The sequence below is a fragment of the Hesperophylax consimilis genome, chromosome 18 (assembly GCF_061612785.1).
Source record: "Hesperophylax consimilis isolate HC1 chromosome 18, BYU_Hcon_1.0, whole genome shotgun sequence".
Taxonomy (NCBI): domain Eukaryota; kingdom Metazoa; phylum Arthropoda; class Insecta; order Trichoptera; family Limnephilidae; genus Hesperophylax; species Hesperophylax consimilis.
The window spans coordinates 27,567,359-27,590,659 of record NC_142853.1 but is presented as its reverse complement, the minus strand read 5'-3'; the positions used below and the strand labels follow the sequence as shown (position 1 = coordinate 27,590,659).

At 31.8% G+C, this 23,301-nt stretch overlaps 4 protein-coding genes across 4 annotated transcripts in view; 3 read left to right on the top strand and 1 right to left on the bottom strand.

Moving 5' to 3' along the window:
- eag (potassium voltage-gated channel protein ether a go-go) overlaps positions 1–23,301 on the bottom strand; it is a 356,292-nt gene that overhangs the window by 195,295 nt on the left and 137,696 nt on the right. The window lies entirely within an intron of this gene.
- On the top strand, positions 1,377–5,138 carry LOC149415604 (uncharacterized). Its single transcript, XM_089642484.1, has 3 exons — positions 1,377–1,508; positions 2,230–2,353; positions 4,632–5,138. The coding sequence occupies exons 1-3, from the start codon at positions 1,415–1,417 to the stop codon at positions 4,726–4,728; spliced, it is 315 nt and encodes a 104-aa protein (XP_089498610.1). The 5' UTR covers positions 1,377–1,414; the 3' UTR covers positions 4,729–5,138.
- Positions 7,522–12,831, top strand: LOC149415603 (U-scoloptoxin(16)-Ssd1a-like). Its single transcript, XM_089642483.1, has 3 exons — positions 7,522–7,723; positions 8,702–8,837; positions 12,264–12,831. Exons 1-3 carry the CDS (start codon positions 7,630–7,632, stop codon positions 12,355–12,357), a joined length of 324 nt encoding a protein of 107 aa, XP_089498609.1. The 5' UTR covers positions 7,522–7,629; the 3' UTR covers positions 12,358–12,831.
- Positions 18,483–23,210, top strand: LOC149415602 (uncharacterized). The gene is made up of 3 exons (XM_089642482.1): positions 18,483–18,662; positions 21,058–21,181; positions 22,220–23,210. The coding sequence occupies exons 1-3, from the start codon at positions 18,572–18,574 to the stop codon at positions 22,344–22,346; spliced, it is 342 nt and encodes a 113-aa protein (XP_089498608.1). The 5' UTR covers positions 18,483–18,571; the 3' UTR covers positions 22,347–23,210.

Sequence of the window (23,301 nt, the reverse complement as noted above, 5' to 3'; positions counted from 1 at the left end):
AACAATTCCTTTCCTACAAAAATAAAGTCGGTTGTTTTCAGATGGTACAGTGCACCTTGGCAATCAAAAGGAACGGATTTCCATTCCAGTCGGCGGCATTTCTTTTTTCTACCAAGATTTTTTCAATTTACATTTTGTTTCACGCTAATAATTATTGTTTAAGGTGAAACAGAAGCGATAATTCCCATACAATATGGTTGTATGCACCACTCGAAAACTACCGATATTATTTTTTTAATTCTAGTGATGAAAAATAATACTAAAAACGAGATTGGCGCAAATACCCAATTCATTGTTATATCACTTAATAATCATGTAATAACATTATACAAATATATTTATTTTTCGTCCTATTCATGTTGGTGTTAGTGACACTGGTAGAAAAAACACGCTCCCTGCAATATAATTTTATATTTGCAAATTTTGGATTATCTATATATGTACAACTACACATATAGATAATCCAAAAGTTTCAATTGTTCCAATTTACGTACAGCATAATGGTATTCTATTTTTCTTATAATTAGTTAACTCGCTCACCAAGCACAAGAACCAGTTTCTTCATTGGTGAGATTGTGATCATAAATATATTTTGTAACCATATGAACTTATATAACATCCTGTACCAATTTATATTTATTAAATTTAAAAAATATATATATAGTAGTAAAAAAAATATATTTTTTAAATTTAATAAATATAAATTGGTACAGGATGTTATATAAGTTCATATGGTTACAAAATATATTTATGATCACAATCTCACCAATGAAGAAACTGGTTCTTGTGCTTGGTGAGCGAGTTTAGCGAGATATATATGTATATAAATATATACATATAATACCTATTTTGTGACTGTTCATTCTTACTTGTTAGTATATGAAGGTTGTCCGGGGATAAAGTGAACAAACTCATAATTTCCTCAAATTTATTAAAATTATATTATATTTCTGCCACCTCAGAACAGACTAAGCCTAGTGAGGTGGTTTATAAAAAAATGTAAGTTGGTAAAAAATAAATAAATTAACTGAAAAACCGAGAATAATCCATAAAACGCTTTAGTAAAAACCCGGTTATAATTTATAATATTGCAATGATTGCAATACTAACACTTACATTGGTTTTAAAACAAATGTATAGGGTTCAAAATAGCAGCAGCTGTTGAAATTATTTTTTTCAATTTTTTCAAAATTAACATTGAAGAACCGAAATTATGTTTGTACCTATATTGGAATCTTAGCAAGCCACTATGTAAATAACACTTTTTACGAATACGTAATCATATTAATGTTTCGCAGTGCAAGGGGGTTATCACTCGAATGTTGACAGTATATTTATATAAATATATCAGTTATCACAATTTATTTTCAGTTAAGATCCACAAGTTCTGAGTTACTTACTAATTACACTAAAAATGCATTTGAAGATTGTGTTTTTGGTTATCTCCGTGATATTCTTCCAGAGTATCATTGCTTCAGAGACTCGCGAATTCATTCCAAGAAATGCAGGTAATTATAACAATAACAAAATAACTAGAATAAAATAATAAATCAATGTTTGCCATTGAAATTGTCAATATTTCTAAACTTGAGTGCGTGGGAAGCTTTTCAAGATCGTGGCATCATTAAATGATTTACCAAACAAGTGTTCCAAGATATTTTTGTTAGGTTAGCTCTTCTTGAATTGTCTTCTGATGACGAATCCTTTTTCGGATATGGTATCATTGTGAAATGTGGCAAATTAAGTATTTTAGATTTTGGTGGGAAAACATGTTAAGACGGGTTTTTTGGGAGAATTTGAACAATTCTTCAAGTTTCAACGTTAATTTGCGGGTTCTGTGAAAGCACATTCAAGTTCTGTTATTGAATCATTATAGTTTAGCATTTTGACAAACTGAAATAATAACAGAACTTGAAAAAATCTGTAACAGAACTTGAACATTAACTTTGATATTAGAAATTAATGTTTGTGTCTGAACTTCAAAAAACAAAATAAAACATGTATATTGGCGATGGTTTTTTTACATAAATCAAAGCAGGCGGCTAGTTTTAAGCGGGTATTTCAACCTTATCGCCATCTGTTTAAGGAGTGCGTGATTTCGTCCAATTCTTGAATTCTTCACGTCGAATTACATCTCCTTAAGTGTGAGAATAAAGAGGGGGGATACTCATACTGAGAAATATTTTAGAGATTTAAAATAAAGTAATAATGATTATGTTTCATCAATAGACTACCCCAACCAATGTTACGTGAGGCGGTACGGCGTGGCCATGAATTACGGTGTCACACATCAGGTACCAGGAAAATGCGCGAAGATGGTGTGCAATAGAAAAAGGGAATTGACTATTACTGGGTAAGCTATTACCCAAATAATTTTATTTATTTATTTATTATTACACGCCCTAATGGGCTTTTACACACTACAAAGTTTAATAGTAGAGTATCACAGTTATTATAAATTCTACAAAATTAAAACAATAAAGGAAACATAATACAACGAAAAAATTAAATGTTACAACAAAAGCACATAATAAAATAAGATACATTAGTAAAAATGATAAGAAGTCTCACATAAATAGATATTCAAAATAAAAATATATATATTGCGGAAATTATAGATGTCTATTTGTGTCTCGATATATAAAAGAATTGAAATAAACAATATTTATATTGATTATTTTTAAGATGAAATATATCTCCCAGATCAGAGTATTTATTTCCGAGACTGTGAAGTCTTGGAATCGGGGAATTTTGATAAAACAGTGTCCTGGTGTTGTAAAAATAAAAGGGTAGTAAATTTCGGCAAGACCTTTTGGGTCTGTGGATGCTGATTAATTGGAGTAACTCAGGACAGTCAATTATGTAATGAAGTATTTTATGTAATACTATTAAATCTGTGTTTATTCTTCTATCAGAAAGTTTTAATAGGGAAAATTTATCTAGTAAGTAGTTATAATCAATGTTTTCTACAGGAATATGCAATTTATAGTTTATATACTTCAGGAACTTATGTTGAATCTTTTCAATGTTATCGGAATGAATATTGTAAAAGGGAGACCATAACGTAGAGTTATACTCTAGTTAGCATGTAGCAAGGGTTTTGTACAACATGATAAATGTGCCTAAATTATTGAAGTCTTTTGAAACTCTCAAAACAAATCAATATTAACATTATCGTAATATAATGCCATAATCAACTTTTAACAGGTTGGCGATAAATACATGGTGTTACTGGGAGTACTTGGCTTATTTTGATTAGTGATTACAGATATTTATACAGAAAATATTTAAATGAAATTTTGGTCTCCCGTGACATTTTTATATTTTCTTTTCTCAACTTAATAAAAAAAAACAGCGGGTACTGGACACTTAGGGCGGGGATGAAGGGCGGGAAATTGGACGGTTACTCGGCTGAGCGGCCAGTAATAATGAGATTTGGAAGTTTTTTTTGTTTTGGTTTTGAAGAAAAAATGAAAATAAAAACTTTTATAAAGTCACCGGAGACCAAAATTTCATTTTAATTTTTACTCCAAATAATGTCAGGAAACACTGTTTAAAGTAAGTCAAAGACGTCCTATAACATCCTGTATAATGCGTTTTAATCATAATAACAATATGTATTTTATCAATAACTAATAGAGATAAGGATATCTTAACTGGGATCTTCCTTGCTGAGGATTTCATTTATATACTATTCAAAGTTAGTAGTATGAAGTAATAATTATGAATATATTACATGGTTTATGTTTTTTCAATCGAGTGGTTTCGGTTTTAGTCTGTATTTGGTTTCATTATTCGAATCTCCCTATGTTTTGTATCCGGAATTTAATATGATATTTTTAAATATTATAACATTATTGTGAGTTTTGAATGAGAGTTGGATTTTGTTGTAGAGTTTAGTTCCATAGTAAATGAAGGTTTTTTGCCCCAATGCTGTATTTGTAGTTGCTGTATTATCCCGTAGGTTATGGCGATGCGAACCTATTTCGATAGAGAGATCTCGTTCTAGAAACTAAAAATAAAACTGTCAAATCACAAAATGGTTAATTTTTCAAACTGTATTTTAATGAGAAGAAAAATCAGAAAGATCAACTTTTATATTTATGTCAAAAGTTCAATATTTATTTATTTCTTAAAACACCTATAAGCGTAATTAAAGTGCAAAAGACATTAAAATATATATATATATATATATATATATATTTGGTTTTCTTCTTTATTTTTTCTTAAATCCGTGTTGAAATACTTCATTAAAGATTATCAAAATCAATTTTAGAATCACGCGCTTATTAATTATTAATCGTGTCCTTTTCCACTTTGACCAATACCATCGGAATTTTCAGTTGTTTACTTCATTGTTTCAAAACATGAATTTAAGTTTGAAATATTTCGAAAAACGCTCAGGTTAGGTGCAATAGGTAGTACCAAATAACTTTCATTCGTTAAATGCTATTATGGCCAGATTTCTTTTAAAATTAATAAGCATTTATTTGATTTGAACACTATTTTGTACCTACTAGTCGCGTATTTATTTGCTTCAAATCAATAACTCTGGCATAAAAAGATCTACCAGTCAACACGTACTGTTACTAATATGACATGTATTTATTCTTATTATTTATGGTTTTCAGGTGTACAGTCAACACCGACCCGTTATGCGCGACACCCTGGCCAACAAGACAGGGAACAACATTCCCGGATTGTTGTCCTCTGATCATATGTTCTTAAATACCAATTTATAAAGTATATTTTGTAATTATTCCATCATTAAACACATGTCAAATAAATATGAAATATTTTATTAAGTAGGTAGAATGTGTGCGAAGATCCTTAAAAAATTAAGTTTATTAATACATGGCACTACCTCAGATCCTTGTTAATTTTAAGAAGTAAAGTCAAAAGTTAGGAATCAAATACAAATCTAGACTAAAATATTTATTTATTAATATTATACGTCCATACGGGCTTTTACAAACGTGTGATAACATAATAACTTAGTGGTACAGATCATGAACTAAAATTTGCTTATTAAATTATATAGAACCCATGCAGAGGAATAGTATTATGCCAATATTGATTTTTATTATTGTTATTATAGCCTTCTTGTAACTATATTCCATGCAGTTAAACACATCTACTAACTGCAATCAAGGTACAAGCGAATATCTAAATGACTCAGTCCTGATTTCGGTGTTGCAATTAAAAATAATGTTCGATTGAAAAGTTCTACTTCGTATATGAAAGATAATAAGGCTGATTAAATCAGGGCTGCCTTTTTAATACGTAATAATATTCAAAAAGGGAAATACGCCTTTAAAGTTGTGAGGCATATTTTTGGAATCTTCACTGAAAATCTTTTCTTATATTAATTGAATTTCTAACAATAATTGAAAACCTACAGCACAAACGAACACATGAGACGAGGAAAAGAAATACTATAAGTCTCCCCTTCAGAAAAAAAAACAGTTAAAAAATCCTTGATGTGCGGAGCAGGAGGATATTAGGAGAAGGACCAATAGAAATAAAATTAGAAGATAATATTTATAAAAAACACTTTAATTGCATAAACATATGATTGATTCATACTAAAAAAATGTTTTTGAAAATAGAATATGTAAAAGGATTGTATTAGGACATAAGTAACTCAACAACTATTTAAAACCGTAAATATATTTATTTATTTATTTATTTATACTGGGTTTAACAGATGATCACACTTACGTGAGAACAATCCACTTATAAAAACTCAGTTATTGTACAATTACAAAAATCTACAATTAAATAAAGATACAAAAAATTAAATACAGATACATACAATTAGAAAACAAAAACATCAAAAAATAAAAATAAAATACACAATCATATACAAGCTCGCTCTAGTAACACATTTCATTATACATTATTACAAGTGGTAAGAGGCATAAGAAATACGAGAGGAATGCATAGAGAGAAAATTGACACAATGAATTAGCTAATATTTTTTAATAGCGCCAGAACTTTTTTTCTGAATCCGTACAAATTATCGACGAAAATATCTATTTCAGCACACTCTATCTTGTTATATAGTCGACACATCTGGGTCAGAGGGCTAAAGTAGGCGATATTATTTATAAATGTATTCAGGTGAAAAATATTATGGCGTCTTAAACAATGCGAATTGGGGACATTTATTTTAATATTGCTAAGACATAATGTAGTATCAAAAATACATATATCAAAAAGTACATAAAACCAGTGCAAAGAATATAAAGGATGTACAAACAGATAGAGTAGATCTCAACGAAGTAGGTAAGTAAAATAAATCAAGGTACTTTGATCACTGAAAACATTAATTTAAGTATTTTTGTAAAAATGAGTTGAAAACTATCAAACTATCTTATTTTTTATTTTTAAGAATACAATGCATTCATTGTTGAAGTCGGGGGGCCAGAGGCGGATTTGCCCTTAGGCCTATGTAGGCCCGGGCCTAGGGCGGCCAGATATTAGGGGCGGCCAATCGTGACAAAAAAGTCACAGATGATAACAAGAAATTACTTCCTAAGTACCTAAATATTCTACGTACGAAATAGCGATATGCAAGAGCGTGTTCACACACAGCACACAGCGCACGACAATCGACAATTATACAGTAATTGAACTAGCGAATTTAGCAAGCGTATTTTTTTACATTAATTCCACACAGGAGGCTTTGAGGAAAATATTTTCCCTCACGACCTATGTCATCTTAGGTGATGCTGTGTGGAGGGTCTTTTTAAGGAAGGGAAGGATAGGAAGTTCTGAAAAGGAAAATGTATGAGGGGTGGGTAGGAATCTGGGGATTAGTGTGTCCAGGAGTGACATACGTATGAATACATCCCTCCAACTGCGGTGCAAGGCGATGGGTCTAGATAGTCCGGCTGGAAAGGTCAAAAGGCCTCCCTCACCCAGTATCTCTCTATCCGGCCCGCCACGCAGCAGGTGGGCAGACGTATCCGCCGCCAAGACCTGGACAAATCTCACCCCATGAACCATGAATGATAATGGCAGGAAAATTAAAACGGTTTTGACTCTAGGAACTTACTGAAAAGTTTGGATACTCCTAGTCAATATGATGGGTACTGAGAAAGGGGCGGCTACATGGTCTGGGGCCTTAGGGCCTAGGGGGGCCAAGACTGCAAATCCGCCTCTGCAGGGGGCAGGTAAATGGTTATTTATCAGTTGTGAGAATTTTAAAACAAGTTTATTTGTAAGGTCCTGGTTATTGGGAATTGAGCATAATATTATGCAAGTGTTTTAGAGTGACAAAAATGAAGTTCTATCACCTGTTTTACGAAAATATTTACATGGAAATGACCGGAAAAAAAAATCTAATGATCCTTTTAACCTTCGTCACTACTTTGGACGAAACGGACGACGTTTTTATACCAATTAATAAGTGGCATCAAATTTCTTCAATAATACTTATTATTCTGTAGACCGGTTTACTTATGTAAATAATTTTTTTGTCACTTCGTTTCTTGTATAAATGTCACTGGCTAAGTTCACAGCTTCAGTCTCATGTGAATTTCCATTACACTCTGCACCTGTCCTTGTTGACAGAAATATTATAAGACTTATATTAATATATTATATCTACATTCAAAATTTATAATGCATGTCAAGTTAATTGTTTTCGTGTTTTCAACAGTATTTGTTTATAATTCTTACGCGTCCCTTTCAGTAGTGAAAATTCCGAAAAATGATGGTAAGTTTCGATTTGCGATTTACGTTAGTAAAATTTTAATGCTTTTTTCTGCATGTGATGGGTATAAATTTGATCACAAAACTTAGTGATTGTTTGATTCCATTTCAAAACAGTGAACATTTGAAATGACCGAACTGTTACGAACATTGTTTGTTTTGAAAAACAGAGAGCATTTGTATACAAAATCAACCCGTAAAAAAACATTTTTTTAATTATAAAATGTATTTTAAAACTTTGGCTGAGCATTGAATCTTCCTTCCTTGGGGTCGGAGTTACTGACTTTGCCAGATGCCGATCGCGTAGAACTGAAATTTATTTCGTATTTCTTCTGATTTCAGAGAAATAACGTATATGTCCGCGAGTGTTTTTTTTTTATTTTTTTTTTTTCCCAGAGTCCCAACTGCTCCCATCTGGAGCCAGTGAGACTATGGCATCCCCAATTGGGGGATGTTGTGAGGCTGAAGGTAAGTGGGGAAGGGAAAGAGGAAGGTGGGGAAGTACCTGGCTATTCAGATCTAGTCACTAAACACGGCTAAAGCCATTTGGAGCAACGTTTCAATTCTGAATGGTGGTCTTACACCAGGGCGATACTAGTAGTATCTTCCACTCTGGAACGTGCCGCAAATATACTATATATTATTTTAATTAATTAATTGTGAAATAACACAAATTAATCAAATAAAATTAATTTGCGCACGCCGGGTTCGAACCCGCGACCACGCGAACACGCGAACACGCGAGTGTGTAGGTGATTGACACCAAAAGTTGATAGAAACCATTGTGATGGACAAATCTGCCGAGTTTCAGCTTGATCGGATGTCGGGAAGTGGGTTGATTTCCGCTTCCAAAAGTTGCATTAATTAATTACCCAAAATAAAAGTAAATTTTTAAAAAATATTCTGTTTTTTACTTTTGAATGAAACTACTACAAAAACTTGTAAATTATTGTATTTTCGTAAATAAGATTTTTTTCCATAGCGTACCCCAACCAGTGCTACTTGGGGAACAAAACGGCTACCCTAGAGATTGGGAAGACTTACCAAGTCCCCGGAAGTTGCCAAGAGAGATGGTGTAAGAATTTCGACAAGGATTTCTACATGCTGACCCAAGCGGGGTAAGCTTATTAACTTATTATGAACATAACGGTTAGTGGTTGAGTAAGTTATCCTTATAGAATATTGATATGCAGTGGACTTCATTTGTATTGTGAACATGTTGCATATGTTGAACCCATCTGCAGAGATATTTAAACACAGATTGATTATCATTTTTTTTAATGCTTGAAACATAAGACTTATTTGTAAATATTTTATTTGAGTCTCTTTGAAAAATTAAGTAAATAGATAAAACGTAAAGCGGGTGAAAAATTGGCCAAAATAAGTACCAATATTCACTGTAGGGCTTCACTATGAACCTTGAGGTTACCAGATTAAAGAAAAACAAAATTGTAAAATATATTTTGTCGGTGATCTTTTAGTAAAAGTGGTAATCCGTGGAAAAAATTTCCTGAAAGATGTAAATATTTTTTGATTTTTCGAAATTATTTATCTTAAGTTAGATCACATCATCATGTTTGCTAAAAATTAAACAAACATAAACATATAACAATTGACATTTTTGGCAACATTGAAAAACAGTTGCGACACCTCAAAGTGAGCCTTCTCGTAGACATGAGTTTTTTAACATCTAATCCCTAAGTCGTAACACAAAATTCTGAGAATATTCAAAAATCGCCTACCATCTTCATTAAAAAAAGTCTTTTCGGTGTTGATCGAGTCAGTTTTTGGGTAGGCTTTCATATTTAGCTTTGCCAGTACTATTTATAGTTAGGACAATGCTTTTTTTAAATAAAGAAAAACATTCCCGGGTTACGAATAACCAGACAATATTTGAAAATCTCCTACTACCCAGCTGAGGAATCGACACCACGCCTGGGTAGGACCCGAACGCGATGCCAACTCAGCCACTGACCGGTAAACAAACTGTTTTCGTCCTCGCTAACAAAGGGAGACAATACCAGAATAATTACTACATCTACAATAATCACTTTGTCCCTTGCATAAAAAAACCTTGTCTTGAAAAAAGAAGTTCATCTTATAAAAAATAATAATATTTAACAAGTCAAAATATTTCACCATTATTATGAAGATATAATATATCTCGATGCCATCTAGTGGGAGATTTAGTATTTAACAATGCCTTTCGTACAAAAATAAAGTCGGTTGTTTTCAGATGGTACAGTTCACATGACTGGCAATCAAAAAGGGCGGGTTCAATTCCCGTCGGCGGCATTTCTTTTTTCTTGGAAGATTTTTTCATTTTATATTTGTGTTTCAGGCTAATAATTATTGCTTAAGGTGAAACAGAAGCGACAATTCTCATAGAATATTTTTGCATGCCCCACTCCAAAACTACAGATATTATTTCATTTATTCTAGTGCTGAAAATAATACTAAAAATGAGATTGGCGCAAATACCTAATTCAACTTAATAATCAGCACATTCGTATTATGTATCCTAAAGTAGCTAAATATGTTTTTGGTAAAAAGGTCAAAAGATTGCATGAAATGATTTGTGATTCTAATAAAATTTTCATTTAGCTTTTTAAAAATGTTCAAATATTGTTCGGTTTAAGGAATATTATTAATTATTATGAATACAATTCATAGATTGAGCTAAGTAGCTTCATGCACGTGCTCACGTGCAGCTGGCGGTTCGAAGTGATTACAAAAATCAATAATAATAATAATTTGGTACAGCCGATTCTTGTTATTATAAAACAATGAATTCTGACAATTTTCATAAATATTGGTTTTTGTTGTCGAAGGGTAAAGATCTCGACTAGGAGCTGGAGGTCGCGGATTAAAATCCCGGCGTGCGCAAGTGAATTTGATCAATTTGTGTTATTTCTTAAATAACTCATTAAAAATAATATATAGTATATTTGCTGCACTTTCCAGAGTGGCAAATACTCTCAATATCGTTCTGTTGTGTGGCCACCATTTAGAATTGAAACTTTGCTTGAAATGGCTTTGGCCGTGTTTGGTGACCAGGTCTGAATAGCCAGGTACTTGTCCACCATGCTCATCCCAATCTCCACCTTTATCGATGATGTCGCTTACTTGTAATCGTTCCTTAGCATGACTGCAGATCACCAACGAACAAACAATGTTTCTCAACGACTAAGTGTTCTCAATTTTTTCGATGTGAACTTTTATTTGTACGTTAGCGGTCTGCAGTCGTTAAAATCTACATTAAAAATCAATCTTTTATCGATAAACCGTTCTAGATACCCGGTTGTCGTTGAACGATTGCTAAATTTTAGACAGTTATAGAGGATGTTTAAGGTAAGAAATCTCTCATAAAACTTGAATTTTAGTCGAAAAAAAACTTACCAGTAAAAAAAAGAATCGGGAACCATGTAATAGGACGTTCCACGATTTCAGCCCAAAAATTAAGAACGCGAGTATAGATAGCATCGTACATCGTGCAAGCGGGATTAAAAGGGTCTAGTTAACACAAGCAAGAATAACATAACACCACTACCTTTTTATATATCATTCAATCTCCCCGGGCGTTGATTTAATTTACTGAATTCAACAATTCTCTGTCGTCCGTCTCTTTTAAACTTATGCGTTATACCGTTAGAAGTTTTAAATACACTCTTTATCGCAAATATATTTTGGTTAGGTAATAATTTTTTCGTATACAAATACGCACGCAAGTTTTAACGAATTGATTTTGTACGTGTTAATTTTGCGATGAAAAAATATGTTTTTACGTCGTTCTCTAAGACCCGAGCTTCGTAGGTAGAAAAAACAATTTACACAGATTAATATATCTTATGTACAGGCGCAAACCAATAATTCGTCTTGATATTAAAAAGCATAACGTGTTTAAAGAGTTTTTTTTATTTATTTATTGACGCCCTATTGGGCTTTTAATACATAAAAATTACAAATTTCATTTTTAGCAACAGTATAAAACAAACAATAGAAAATCGAAATAAAATATAATGATTTCTCATACATTATTTACATTTAAAAAGTGGTGGACTAATTTGGCTTTAAATGTATTGAAATTTAAATTAAATTATTCTACAATTTTTAAAATAATGCCATCTATCGGTTTGAAGTTTGTAAATATATTTTAATAATACCCATTACTACATCACCTGTTATAATAAAATTCCCAGTGAAGCTAATCTTTCTTGTTTTGTGGAGGTTGTTTACTCATATCTGAAATGTCAAATCAGAATATTGTAAAAATAATCAATAGACATAACTCTCATGAATATTTTCGTAAAAATTAAATTACATTTAAAAAAAGACAAAGAACGATTGCAATAGATGTTAAATGCTCGAGGACCCAATGAAACCAACTTTGAGATCTTTGTTAAAAAATATATGGTACAGAATAAAATATATGTGGGGAATGATAATCTTGTCATTATATTATCTTGAAATCTTTTTGAATGGGAGGTCCCAACCTAACCTAACTGGTGACTTTCACTTGAATGATTATATTTTTCTTGTTTCAGGTGTAGTCCTTTTCACGTTGATCCACCTTGCAAATCGGATAATGGAGATATTTCTTTGCCTTTCCCCGATTGCTGTCCTAAAGAAGTCTGTTAAAATATATAACCTGTCTTCCTTGTGGTTATCAAAGTATTACCATTCATATGTATCTATCTGTTAATCTATTTTTTCTATGATTGAAAATAAATGATTAAACTGTTTTATTAAAAATACTTAACTCTGAATTCGACTGTTTCAAACTCCTGCAACTCATAAACCTGCACATACCCACAATAATAAAAAGACAAAAAGCACAAAACCCTATTCTAATAGAGCATACCTAAGCAAAAATACATTGCTTAATTCCTGATACAGCAGTTTCACACTACGGGAAACATAGGTGATGTTGACATGAATTTTGTTGAGCATATAAAATATGTATTCTTAACACTCCTGTTGTATTTGTGTATGTCATCATTGGATTTTTATTTCTTGTGTGTACATTTATGTAATGTAATTTTATTTTTATTTTATTATTTCTTATGTTTCAAAATTATCTGTTATGATAAAGTTGTACCCCCTACAAGTAAAGGCTCTCAAAAAACTTAAATAAATAAATGTAACAAAATTAAGTGAATTTTACCAGCCTTTTATCTCTAACTTTTTTATAGTGTTATATCTTATGCACAGGAGACGTAGGCTTGGTAAGTAAGTCTGTTTTACAATTATAACAATGGAGCCTACCTGACTGTACCTACTGCGGAAAACTCACTGGACAACAATGGAGCATACTGTATAGTTGAATGTAGGCAGCAAAATAACAGTTTTTCCGACACTTCCTTTGTGAAATGAACAGAATGAGAGACGAACTACCGGAATTTCAAACAAATCCCTCCTTTCTCTCACTCCCTCTGTTGCACAATTTCACCTGACCCTGTAACTGATCTCTTTTTATGAACACAGCACAAAAGTCTCAACTGCTCCCAACCATCTGGAGCGGTGACCGGATAAGTAATAAAAATGACAATTCAACACACTTTTTAAAAGTGATAAAAAGTCATAAAAAGTATATAAAAATAATGTCTTTCGTTTTTTAACAATACTGGCTTATTCATCATGAACGGAGTTGAACTAACGAAGTTCTCAGAATTGAAATAAGTAGTAGGCGGTAAGTTGAATCCGTTCGGGCCAATGACATTACATTGGTTGGAGTTTGGAGAGTCGAAAGTTGTTAAAATATAACAAATTAAAATATATGACGGCTTTCGTTGTCCAGAGTTAAGGCTATCGACTAGCAAACCGAATGTCGCAGGTTCAAATTCTAGCGTGCGAAAGTGAATTTTATTTGATTCATTTGTGTTATATCACAATTTATTCATGAAACATAATAATTTCTAGTATTATGTGCAGCACGTTCCAGAGTGGAAAACTCACAGTATCGCCCTGGTTTAAGACCACTATTCATAATTGAAACGTTGTTTGAAATGGCTTTAGTCATATCTGAATAGTTAGGTACTCACCCACTTTCATCTTACCCAACTCCTTCCCCTCCCTACTTCATTCAGCCTCTCAACATACCACGATTAGCGATACTATAGTCTCACTGGCTCCACTGACTTTTGTGTGGTATTCACACAAACGACCCAACTGAAACTTGAAGTTTCAAAAAGTATATGCGAACTGCTAATGCAATAGAATTGCGCTGGTGTTTTATGTTATCCGCTAAGTCAAATATTTAAAACCTCACTGTCTTCTGGCATCTTTCCGCAGCAATGGAAAAGCTCATATGTTGTACCTTTATTAAAAAAAGGAGACAAGCACAATATTGAAAATTACAGACCGATCTCTAAACTAAATGTAATGGGTAAGCTTTTTGAAAAAATTGTTATGATAATATTTTTCCTTGTATTCGGCCACACATTATTCCGAATCAACACGGCTTCATGACCAAAAAATCAACAGAAACTAACATTTGTGAGTTTGTTGACACAGTCCTTGTTGCTATGGATAACGGATATCAAATAGATGTAGTCTACACAGACTATTCCAAAGCCTAAGAAAGTCGAAGCAATGGGTATAAACGGTGACCTCCTTCGTTGGTTAGCCTCTTACCTCTACAATCGTACACAAGCTGTAACTGTTCAAGGGTTTTGCTCTAGTTTCGTGCCCGTAACCTCAGGAGTACCCCAGGGATCTCACCTTGGCCCCCTTTTATTTAATATTTTTATGAATGACGTTAGCAAAATTATCCGTAATTCTCAGCTATACTTATATGCTGATGACAAAAAGATAGTCAAAATCATAAAGTCTGAGATGGATTGCATAGAACTCCAGCATGACCTTGACTCTCTGGTGAATGAATATTGTTTAAAAAATTACCTTCTTTTGAATGCAGACAAATGCAGCGTCATATCTTACTCTCAAAAGAAACACACAATATTATATCCCTACAAAATTAAAAACAAACTCTTAAACAGGGTAAATGTGATTAGAGATCTTGGAGTCCTAATGGACAGTAAGCTTCTTTTTCAATCTCATATCGAGCATATTACGTCGAAGGCTTTGAAAATGCTGGGATTTATACTTAGAGTGTGTTCAATTTTCAAAAATCCACAAACATTTAAGAGTCTCTACATATCTTACGACCGAAGCCACCTAGAGTATGCATCAACAGTGTGGAACCCTCATAGTTCTACATATAAATCAAAAATAGAAAGAGTTCAGAAAAAGTTTTTGAAATATGTCTCTTATCGCATGCGAAATGATGAAAACAATGTGTCCATGAACCTTAAAACTCTTGATCAACGCCGTGATATCAGAGACCTAGTAATGCTATATAAGATAATCCACTATTTTATTGATAGCCCATACCTTTTACAAAATATTCATTTCAGATGTCCATTAAGAGTAACTCGATCTCCGGACACATTTTATATTCCTAAGAGCAATACTAATTATATTGAAAATGTATTTTTAAGAAGAAGCTGTAGCACCTTTAATAGATTATGCACAAATATCGATGTGTTCAATACGAGCCTCGCAGGATTCATAGCATTCCCAAGAGAGTAGCGTTCGATCGTTGCGGGAAACTTAGTAGTGTTAGTGTGTGTATTGTCTTTGTATGGGTTGAATCTGTAGTCTTTTTTATTTTTTCGGAGATTTTCCTTTTCTACTAGTTGGTGTTTATATTGTATTGTATTATTTATATTCATATGTTTTTCTACCTATATATAAAATGAATCTTCTGTGGAAACTTTACTGGTTTATGCAACTTGGTAAAAATGATTTGTATTAAAATATATTGGTATAACTGTTTGTTTCCCAAATAAAATAAAAAATTAAGTTAGTATTTCAATTAGCCTGATCAATATTTTAAATCAAAAATTGAAACACAAACGAGGTTAAATAGGTTATGTAGTATCACTTTTAATGATTTTATATCACTTTTTAAAGGTATATTAAATTTTCATTGTGTCGAGTAATCATCAAACCGTCTGGAGCCGGTGAGACTGTGGATCACCAATTAATATCTCGTACGATGTAATCACATAAAAAAATTAAATATAAACATTTGATGGGTTTTCCCAAGTTACTGTGTGTACTTTGTGAAAAAGAATTAAAACACAGTTATTTCCCAAACATCCCGGGTTATTCCTGATTGTAAGTTCACAGTAGATATGAATGTGAAGTATGCACAAAACTAACTAAACCATATTTTTTAGCAATCGTAATCATGTCACCATAAAGGCCAATGGTGACCTCTTTATATCACATTATCAATATATTTTATATTTTTATCGTACGATATCGCAGGTCATTCGTAATTATTGCCCGAGTAAAGATATTTTCTGTACAATTGAAATACCCTCGATAAAAACAACAAAACAAACTGAAGTATAGCAATCGGATGGGAAATCCCAAAACAAATCAGTAAAAAAAATAAAAATAACTCTTCTCCACAATTTATCAAAATACTATTTTGGTTTGATTAAAATACTAGCTCATACCAGTAAAAATCGAGGGACAATCTGAATGCTTGACAAATCAGTTCCAATTTAGAAATTAACAAAAATAGTTTTACCCTGAAAATATTATATTCACACAATCAGATCCAACTTTGAAAATGACACTTAAATTCAAAGTAAATTTGAGATCATTTAACTAGCCAAAATTATTATTTTTGATGATTAATTAGCAAAACAAGCGATGAAGCGGCCACGAACATTCTGAATCTTATGTAGATATCGTTAAGGTTGGAATTAAAAAAAAGTATGTTTTATAAAATGCATGTATTTTTTATTTTTTGATGTTCGTGCACAAATATGAAAATGATTACGAATTTTCCAAAAAACTTGATTTTCTAGATTTACATAAAAACCGTATCCGAAAGGGGGTTCGTAAGTAGAAAATTTTCCACTTGAAAGCAGTTTTTGTAGACCTGATACTTTATTTTTTTCTAGGAACATAAAATCAAAAAATGCTCAATAGATTCATATGTGTTATACTCGCAGTATTTAATGAAAGCATCTCAATTAATATTAATAAATAATAATAATATTTCGATGATTTTTATAGCTCCGTTTTCTTGCAATAATCACCTCAAGGGCTATTCTAAGGTATCTACTTTTCAAACCAAAAACACATGATTTCGCATTACTTCGCAGTGCTAACGTACGAGAAGCGTCTTCAATGTGTTTATTTAACGATTTTTATATCCATATCCAAGCTAAGGTCGGGGACACCTTATGCTACGTATACATCCGTAAGCCGAACTGCCGAACTGATCCTCAACTTATGGGATAGAGGCTGCTTGCAGTTGTGGTACGGTTCGCAGATGTATACGTACCCTTAGGAAGATACTAGATGATACGTGACGTGGGTTATGTCAAGGGTCAAATTAACAAGAGGGTAAGTCCTAGACATTAAGCGAAATATTAACATTAATGAAGCAAGGAGTGCGTGCATAGATACGTGAAGTGTTTGATCCGTACTAACTCTCCCTGAGGAAAAGCGGCGTAAACGCTATTTATGAAGCTTAAAAGGAAATATTTATATACATAATGAATATGCCACTTATATAATATACATGATTATCCTTTGCCATCATATTGACATTGTGTTCTATGCTTGGCTAAAAAAATCCAAGTTTCGCTACTGGTAACACGTATCAAATAGTAGATAATAGTTTTCAATAAAAAAATTATACAAATCTCTGTAGTTTAATATATAAACACTCAATATATTTCATAACGAACGATTTTTGGTATATTATGGCAAGTTTAAAAAACGTCTTCAGCAATCGCTTGCCATAATGTGCCAAATTTACATAGAACCTAAACATATGGGATACACGTTGAAATGTGGGTGGATTCATTGGCTTTCAACCACAGTAAGCAGTTCATATATTTCAGTTTTAATATTTTGAGGAATGATATTATTTAAATCGAATGATAAAATCGAAAACCACATCAAACACCCATCGCTCCAAAGGACACGTCAGAACTGTGGGTAGAGTACACTGGATCCTAATCGCATAAACTAAAAGTCACCTACAATAATTCATATCGCCAACTATTCCGCCTACCGATATACTGCAGCGCCATGAAAATTTTCCTGGAGAGACAATTATTCATTCAGAGCATTTCTCCGCCACCTCATGGGAGGCTTATGGCTAAGCCTTCGTTGATAAATCATCACTGCCATGGCTGCCTCGATACCTGGACGGAGTCCCCCTGATGGCCCGACAGGAGACGGTCAAACATCTTTCGACTATTTACATTTTTTTTTCACTTCTTTTCTGCTTTTTTAATGTTATTGGCTAGTTTATTTTGTAACTCTTAAATATGGAATGTTTTGCTTTACACTACTACTGAATACCTTCTGGAATATTTTTGTTTGTTTTTGGGGTGTTATGCCGTGTTGCGCTAACTCCTTCTTTAGCCAACGTTTCGAACAGCATTGCAGTGTCCATCATCAGGACAGAAGTGTTATTTGGTGCCCTGATGATGGACACTGCAATGCTGTCCGAAACTTTGGCTAAAGAAGGAGTTATCGCAACACGGCATAACACCCCAAAAACAAATAACAAAAATACTTTTTTCCGTGAAAATCTTAAATCATATTTGACCTTCTGGAATAAATTATTACTTTTATCAATAATAATAATATTAGTCAGTTTACTGATAAAATATATTAAATAAACATGCAAATGACAAAATTCATTTGTTTACTTCAGTAGTCGTATTCAGTTCTAATTATTTTCGTAAGGCTGAGGTCGCTATCATTACTTATCTCTTACTTCTAACTAATTTAAACGAATAACATCATTAAAATGAATCACAGGCTAGTGTTTTTCATACTGTTGCTGACGTGTTTTATTTATACTGCTTCTAATGCTATGAAGCCTACATTCAGAAGCTATGGTAAGAATGAAATAATGTTATTAATTCATTGTTATATTAACTAACCCATTTATTTTTAAATTGTGTAATTTTCATTTCTGTATATTTTGATAAAAAATACTTTGAATATTATGTGCCTAGTGATTGATATCTTTTTACAATATTGTAATATCCTTTGTTATATCAGGGTGAAGTAATTGATAAAGTCTAGCACCGCTTTATAACATATATTTAATGGTGCTGGACTTCATCAATTACTTCACCCTGATATTTATTTATTTATTTGTTTGTTCACGCCTTGACGGCTTTTACATGCAAGGTAAATCATACAGGAGCATTATAACAAGTATATAGCATCATAAGAAGTATAACATAGTAAATAAAATAATAAGCTGAGCATGAAAGACATAAGTAGGCACAACACAGGTAGGTATTAGTAGACGATAAGTAAATTGTATATTGTATAAAAGAGTTCAACCAGCAAATACTTATTTGGGCTCAGGCTACAGTACATTCAGCAATTATAGTTGTCACAATAATACACAAAACATAATTACAAACATACTCGAAGCATACCGGTTGGCAGTGGGGTAAAACATTTTCTAGCGATTTATAAAAGTAGGTAATATTCTTGTAATTTAAAATATATAATTTGTTTTTTTTTTTGCTATTATAAATGTACGTAAGTTTGTTATTATTATGACAAAAATAAAAAGTACACAACAATTACATACAAAAAGAAGTAGGTATTATGAAAATAGTAACAAAGTATTAAGTTTGTTATTGTTAACAATCAACAGTATTTTTGCTCAATATCTGTATACATATACGCTTTTTAAAGGAAGCGATGTTTTTATTAAAAAATATGCCAACCATTCATTCCCCACACGATGCAATCTCTGAAGACAAGAGTTGAACATAAAATTAGTGCGAGAAGCAACTATATTAAATGGAGCATGAAGTCTAGTGTTGTACTTATTGGGAACTTGATAATTTATCATATTCACTAGTTCAGGACTGTCCAAATAACCGTTGATAATTTTAAATAATAATAAAGCATCACAGATTTTTAACAAAGGATATTACAATATTGTTAAAAAATTACAGTCACTAGGCACATAATACTCTTTTTTAAAAAAATCAAATAGTTAAATGGGTAAATTAATATTACAATGAATGAATATATACATTCATTATACAACACTTCACACAATGTTATTGACTCATTATACGACCTAACCTAACCTAATCTAACCTTACCTAACCTAACTTAACCTAACCTAACCCAACCAATCACTTGCAAAGTAGCAATGACGACGTTTATTAAAACTTGCACAAACGCATTCGCTCTTTCATTCTAGCGTCGTCCATTTCACTCTTTCAAACTCACATACACTACAGAATGTAAACAGATTAATTTAAAACACTTTATTGTTTTAAAACAAATGTTTGTATTTATATTTCATTTCTGACGAGCCACAACGTAAATGCTTTTTTCGAATACGTTATTTTTAAAACTAAAACTTTAGCTTCAATTTTTTTTTACTCGGTAACAAAGAAGAACCTTTTTCATGCAAAATTTTATTTTGCACTAGGCAAAAACACCCAACGAAACTAATTATTTATTTATTTAAAAGGTATAGCAAACATCCCGTAGGAATGTGTACTATTTGATTTATTTTTATTTCAAGTTACTGAATATAATACTTTATTTTTCATAACTTTGGAGACAACTTTGGTATATAACTACTACATCAACAAAATGAAATAAAAAAATATAAAATACGTTTTTCAGTTGAAAATTTTAATTTATATACGACAAATTTGTCTGCCAATGTAAATTTGTCATTGGTAATTTAATTTTAACTTATATATGACAAATTTGTGTGCCAATTTAGATATGTCATTTATAATTTATATACGTTAAATTTGTGTGCCAATGTAAATTTGTCATTGGTAATTTAAGTTTAACTTATATATGAAAAATTTGTGTGCCAATGTAGATATGTCATTTATAATTTATATACGTTAAATTTGTGTGCCAATGTTAATTTGTCATTTGTAATTTATATACGTTAAATTTGTGTGCCAATGTAGATTTGTCATTTGTAATCTAATTGTAGACCCCAAAAAAACATTTTTTTAATAAATTTTATATTTCATTACATGTACATAGTAAGGTCAAATTATTATTTTGAAGAATAATCATTAACTCACAAATAATTTCCAAAATTGCCTATAAAATCATGAAAAATCGTATTCTGTAATGGCCCGAATTGAATTATTTGAAACACAAATAAATAAAGTAGCACATAACCGCACTAGACATTTGGTTACATCTTTTGATTAAAAAATAATTTATCTGTACACTATGTTAAATATTAATTATTACTTTTACCTTATGCTATTTTTTTAGTAAATCCTAACAAATGCTTCTTGGAGAAAAAAAATATGGAGTTGGATGTTGGCAAAAAGTACCAAGTTCCTGGAATGTGTGCCTCCATGGTGTGCGACAGTTCTTATGACATACAAATTACTGGGTACGTAATAATGGATATAAATATATTTATTACTTCAAGCTTGTAATTTACATCGTGTTTTATGTAATTCTATAATTCCTAAAAGGCATTCCCTAAAAATAATCCTAACCTGAAGTTCCATAATGTTAATTGTAACCCTGCGACATGCTCAAACTGCGAAGATGTAAAATTAGGAAATTGTATCAAATACCTAGGTGTAACTATTGACTGTCAACTCAAATGGACTTATCATTTAGAAAAAACTGTCAAACTGAGGCACCTAATTTACACATTCAAACGCATGAGCAATATCGTTAACATAAGAACCATGAGGCTTGTTTATGATGCATTGGTACTTTCATCCATTTCCTACGGAATAATCGCCTGGGGAGGAACATACAATAACCATGCGAAACCTGTAGAAATTATTCAGAAGTCTATCATTAAGATAATGCACCAGAAGACCAAAGTATAATTTCTGTAAAAATCCAAATCGTTCTAGTCAGAGACACAACATATGCGTGTACAAAGTGCCTCACTGCAAAACTAGGCTAGCCCAAAGACACATTAACTATATTGGCCCTAAATTGTTCAATTCCTTGCCGAGTTCCATCAAGATGTGCCAAAACATAAAGTCGTATAAAATAAATGTCAAAAGCTGGGTAAAAAATTATCTGGAAGTGAGAGATTTTTTTCTATAATTTATACTACGAATATGATACCTAAAATTTGCCATTACGATCTACATTTTAAAAAAAGTCAACTTCTTTCAAACTGTTTTTTATTAAATCCGCAAAAACTTCAGTAAAATCATATATTAAACTAACTGTAAAATATATGTATTACATATATTTTTTTTCTTACTCATATTTCATTTTTCATTTAAACGATAGATAATGTAACCACCACTGTTTTGAATACATACCTTATAATGCCCACGCACAGGCTTCGCCTTTGTGTGATTTTTTTGTTACTGCCTTATGTTTTGTATAATTATTTATGTACCTGTTTGTATCAAAAATTTCCAATAAAAAAAAATGTTTTGTTTTTGTGTTTTAGGTGTGTTCTGGAACCAATGACGATTAACTGCAGATATATTTCTGGAAACAAAGTACTTCCACACCCACAATGTTGTCCTTCTGTGCAGTGCACTGAATTTGAAATAACTGAACCACTTACAGCATAATAAATCCTTTTCAGCGGGGGTCTATTTGTGATGGAATCCTAATACAATGACAAAATCCAGTGCCAATTTTTTTTAATGTTTTCAATTAAAGTACCAATTCAAATAAAGAATTATTATTTAATAAAATAATACTGGTGCCCTGTATAGTTAAATATTAAATAATATTTGACTCATTTATACAGCGTTTTATATATCATTTATATGATGCAAATGCGAATGGTAACATAAGTCGGGGACCCCCGAGGAAGACATGTCAAGAGTCAGAATAATAAAAGAGTATGTATGAGACGATGTATGAATGTGAATGAGGCAAGGAGTGTGTGCCAAGACCGAGTTGTTTGGCAGTCCGTCCTCTCTGCCTACCCCTGCGGGGAAACGGCGTGATGGTTAGTTAGTTAGTTATATAGCGCCGTTGTCGTGAAAAAACACATAAAGGCTTGTCTATATATTTATACTAGTTCCAATTTATAATATTAAAAACGAAAAAAGGAATACAATTTCAAATCACAAACGCATCCATGCAGCGACAACCAAAATTAGTATGTTTGATTCCAAAGATGTACAAAAATGAAACGTTATATTATTATTGAAAGCAATATCATCTGGAATATCATTAAAAAATATACATCCGTTGATCCTATACTATAAAAGTTTATAGACAAGAAATTACAATGCAATTAAAATTATTCTTAAAATTTTGTTTTATTTCTGCTCTTATTTACACGCGGATGTGTCATACAATAGTTATAAAATATTTTTTACGTTAATATTTGTTCTACGTACTTACTTAATTATATTAGTGAGCAACATTAGGGAATTTTTAAACATGATGGTATTTTATTGGTAAGATAAAACGATCTGAAGTCAAGGGTCATGAGTCAGATATTTACGATGTGTTTTTTCACAGAATTTGAACAATTCATCAAATTTCAAAGTTAAAATTCTGTGAAAGTTC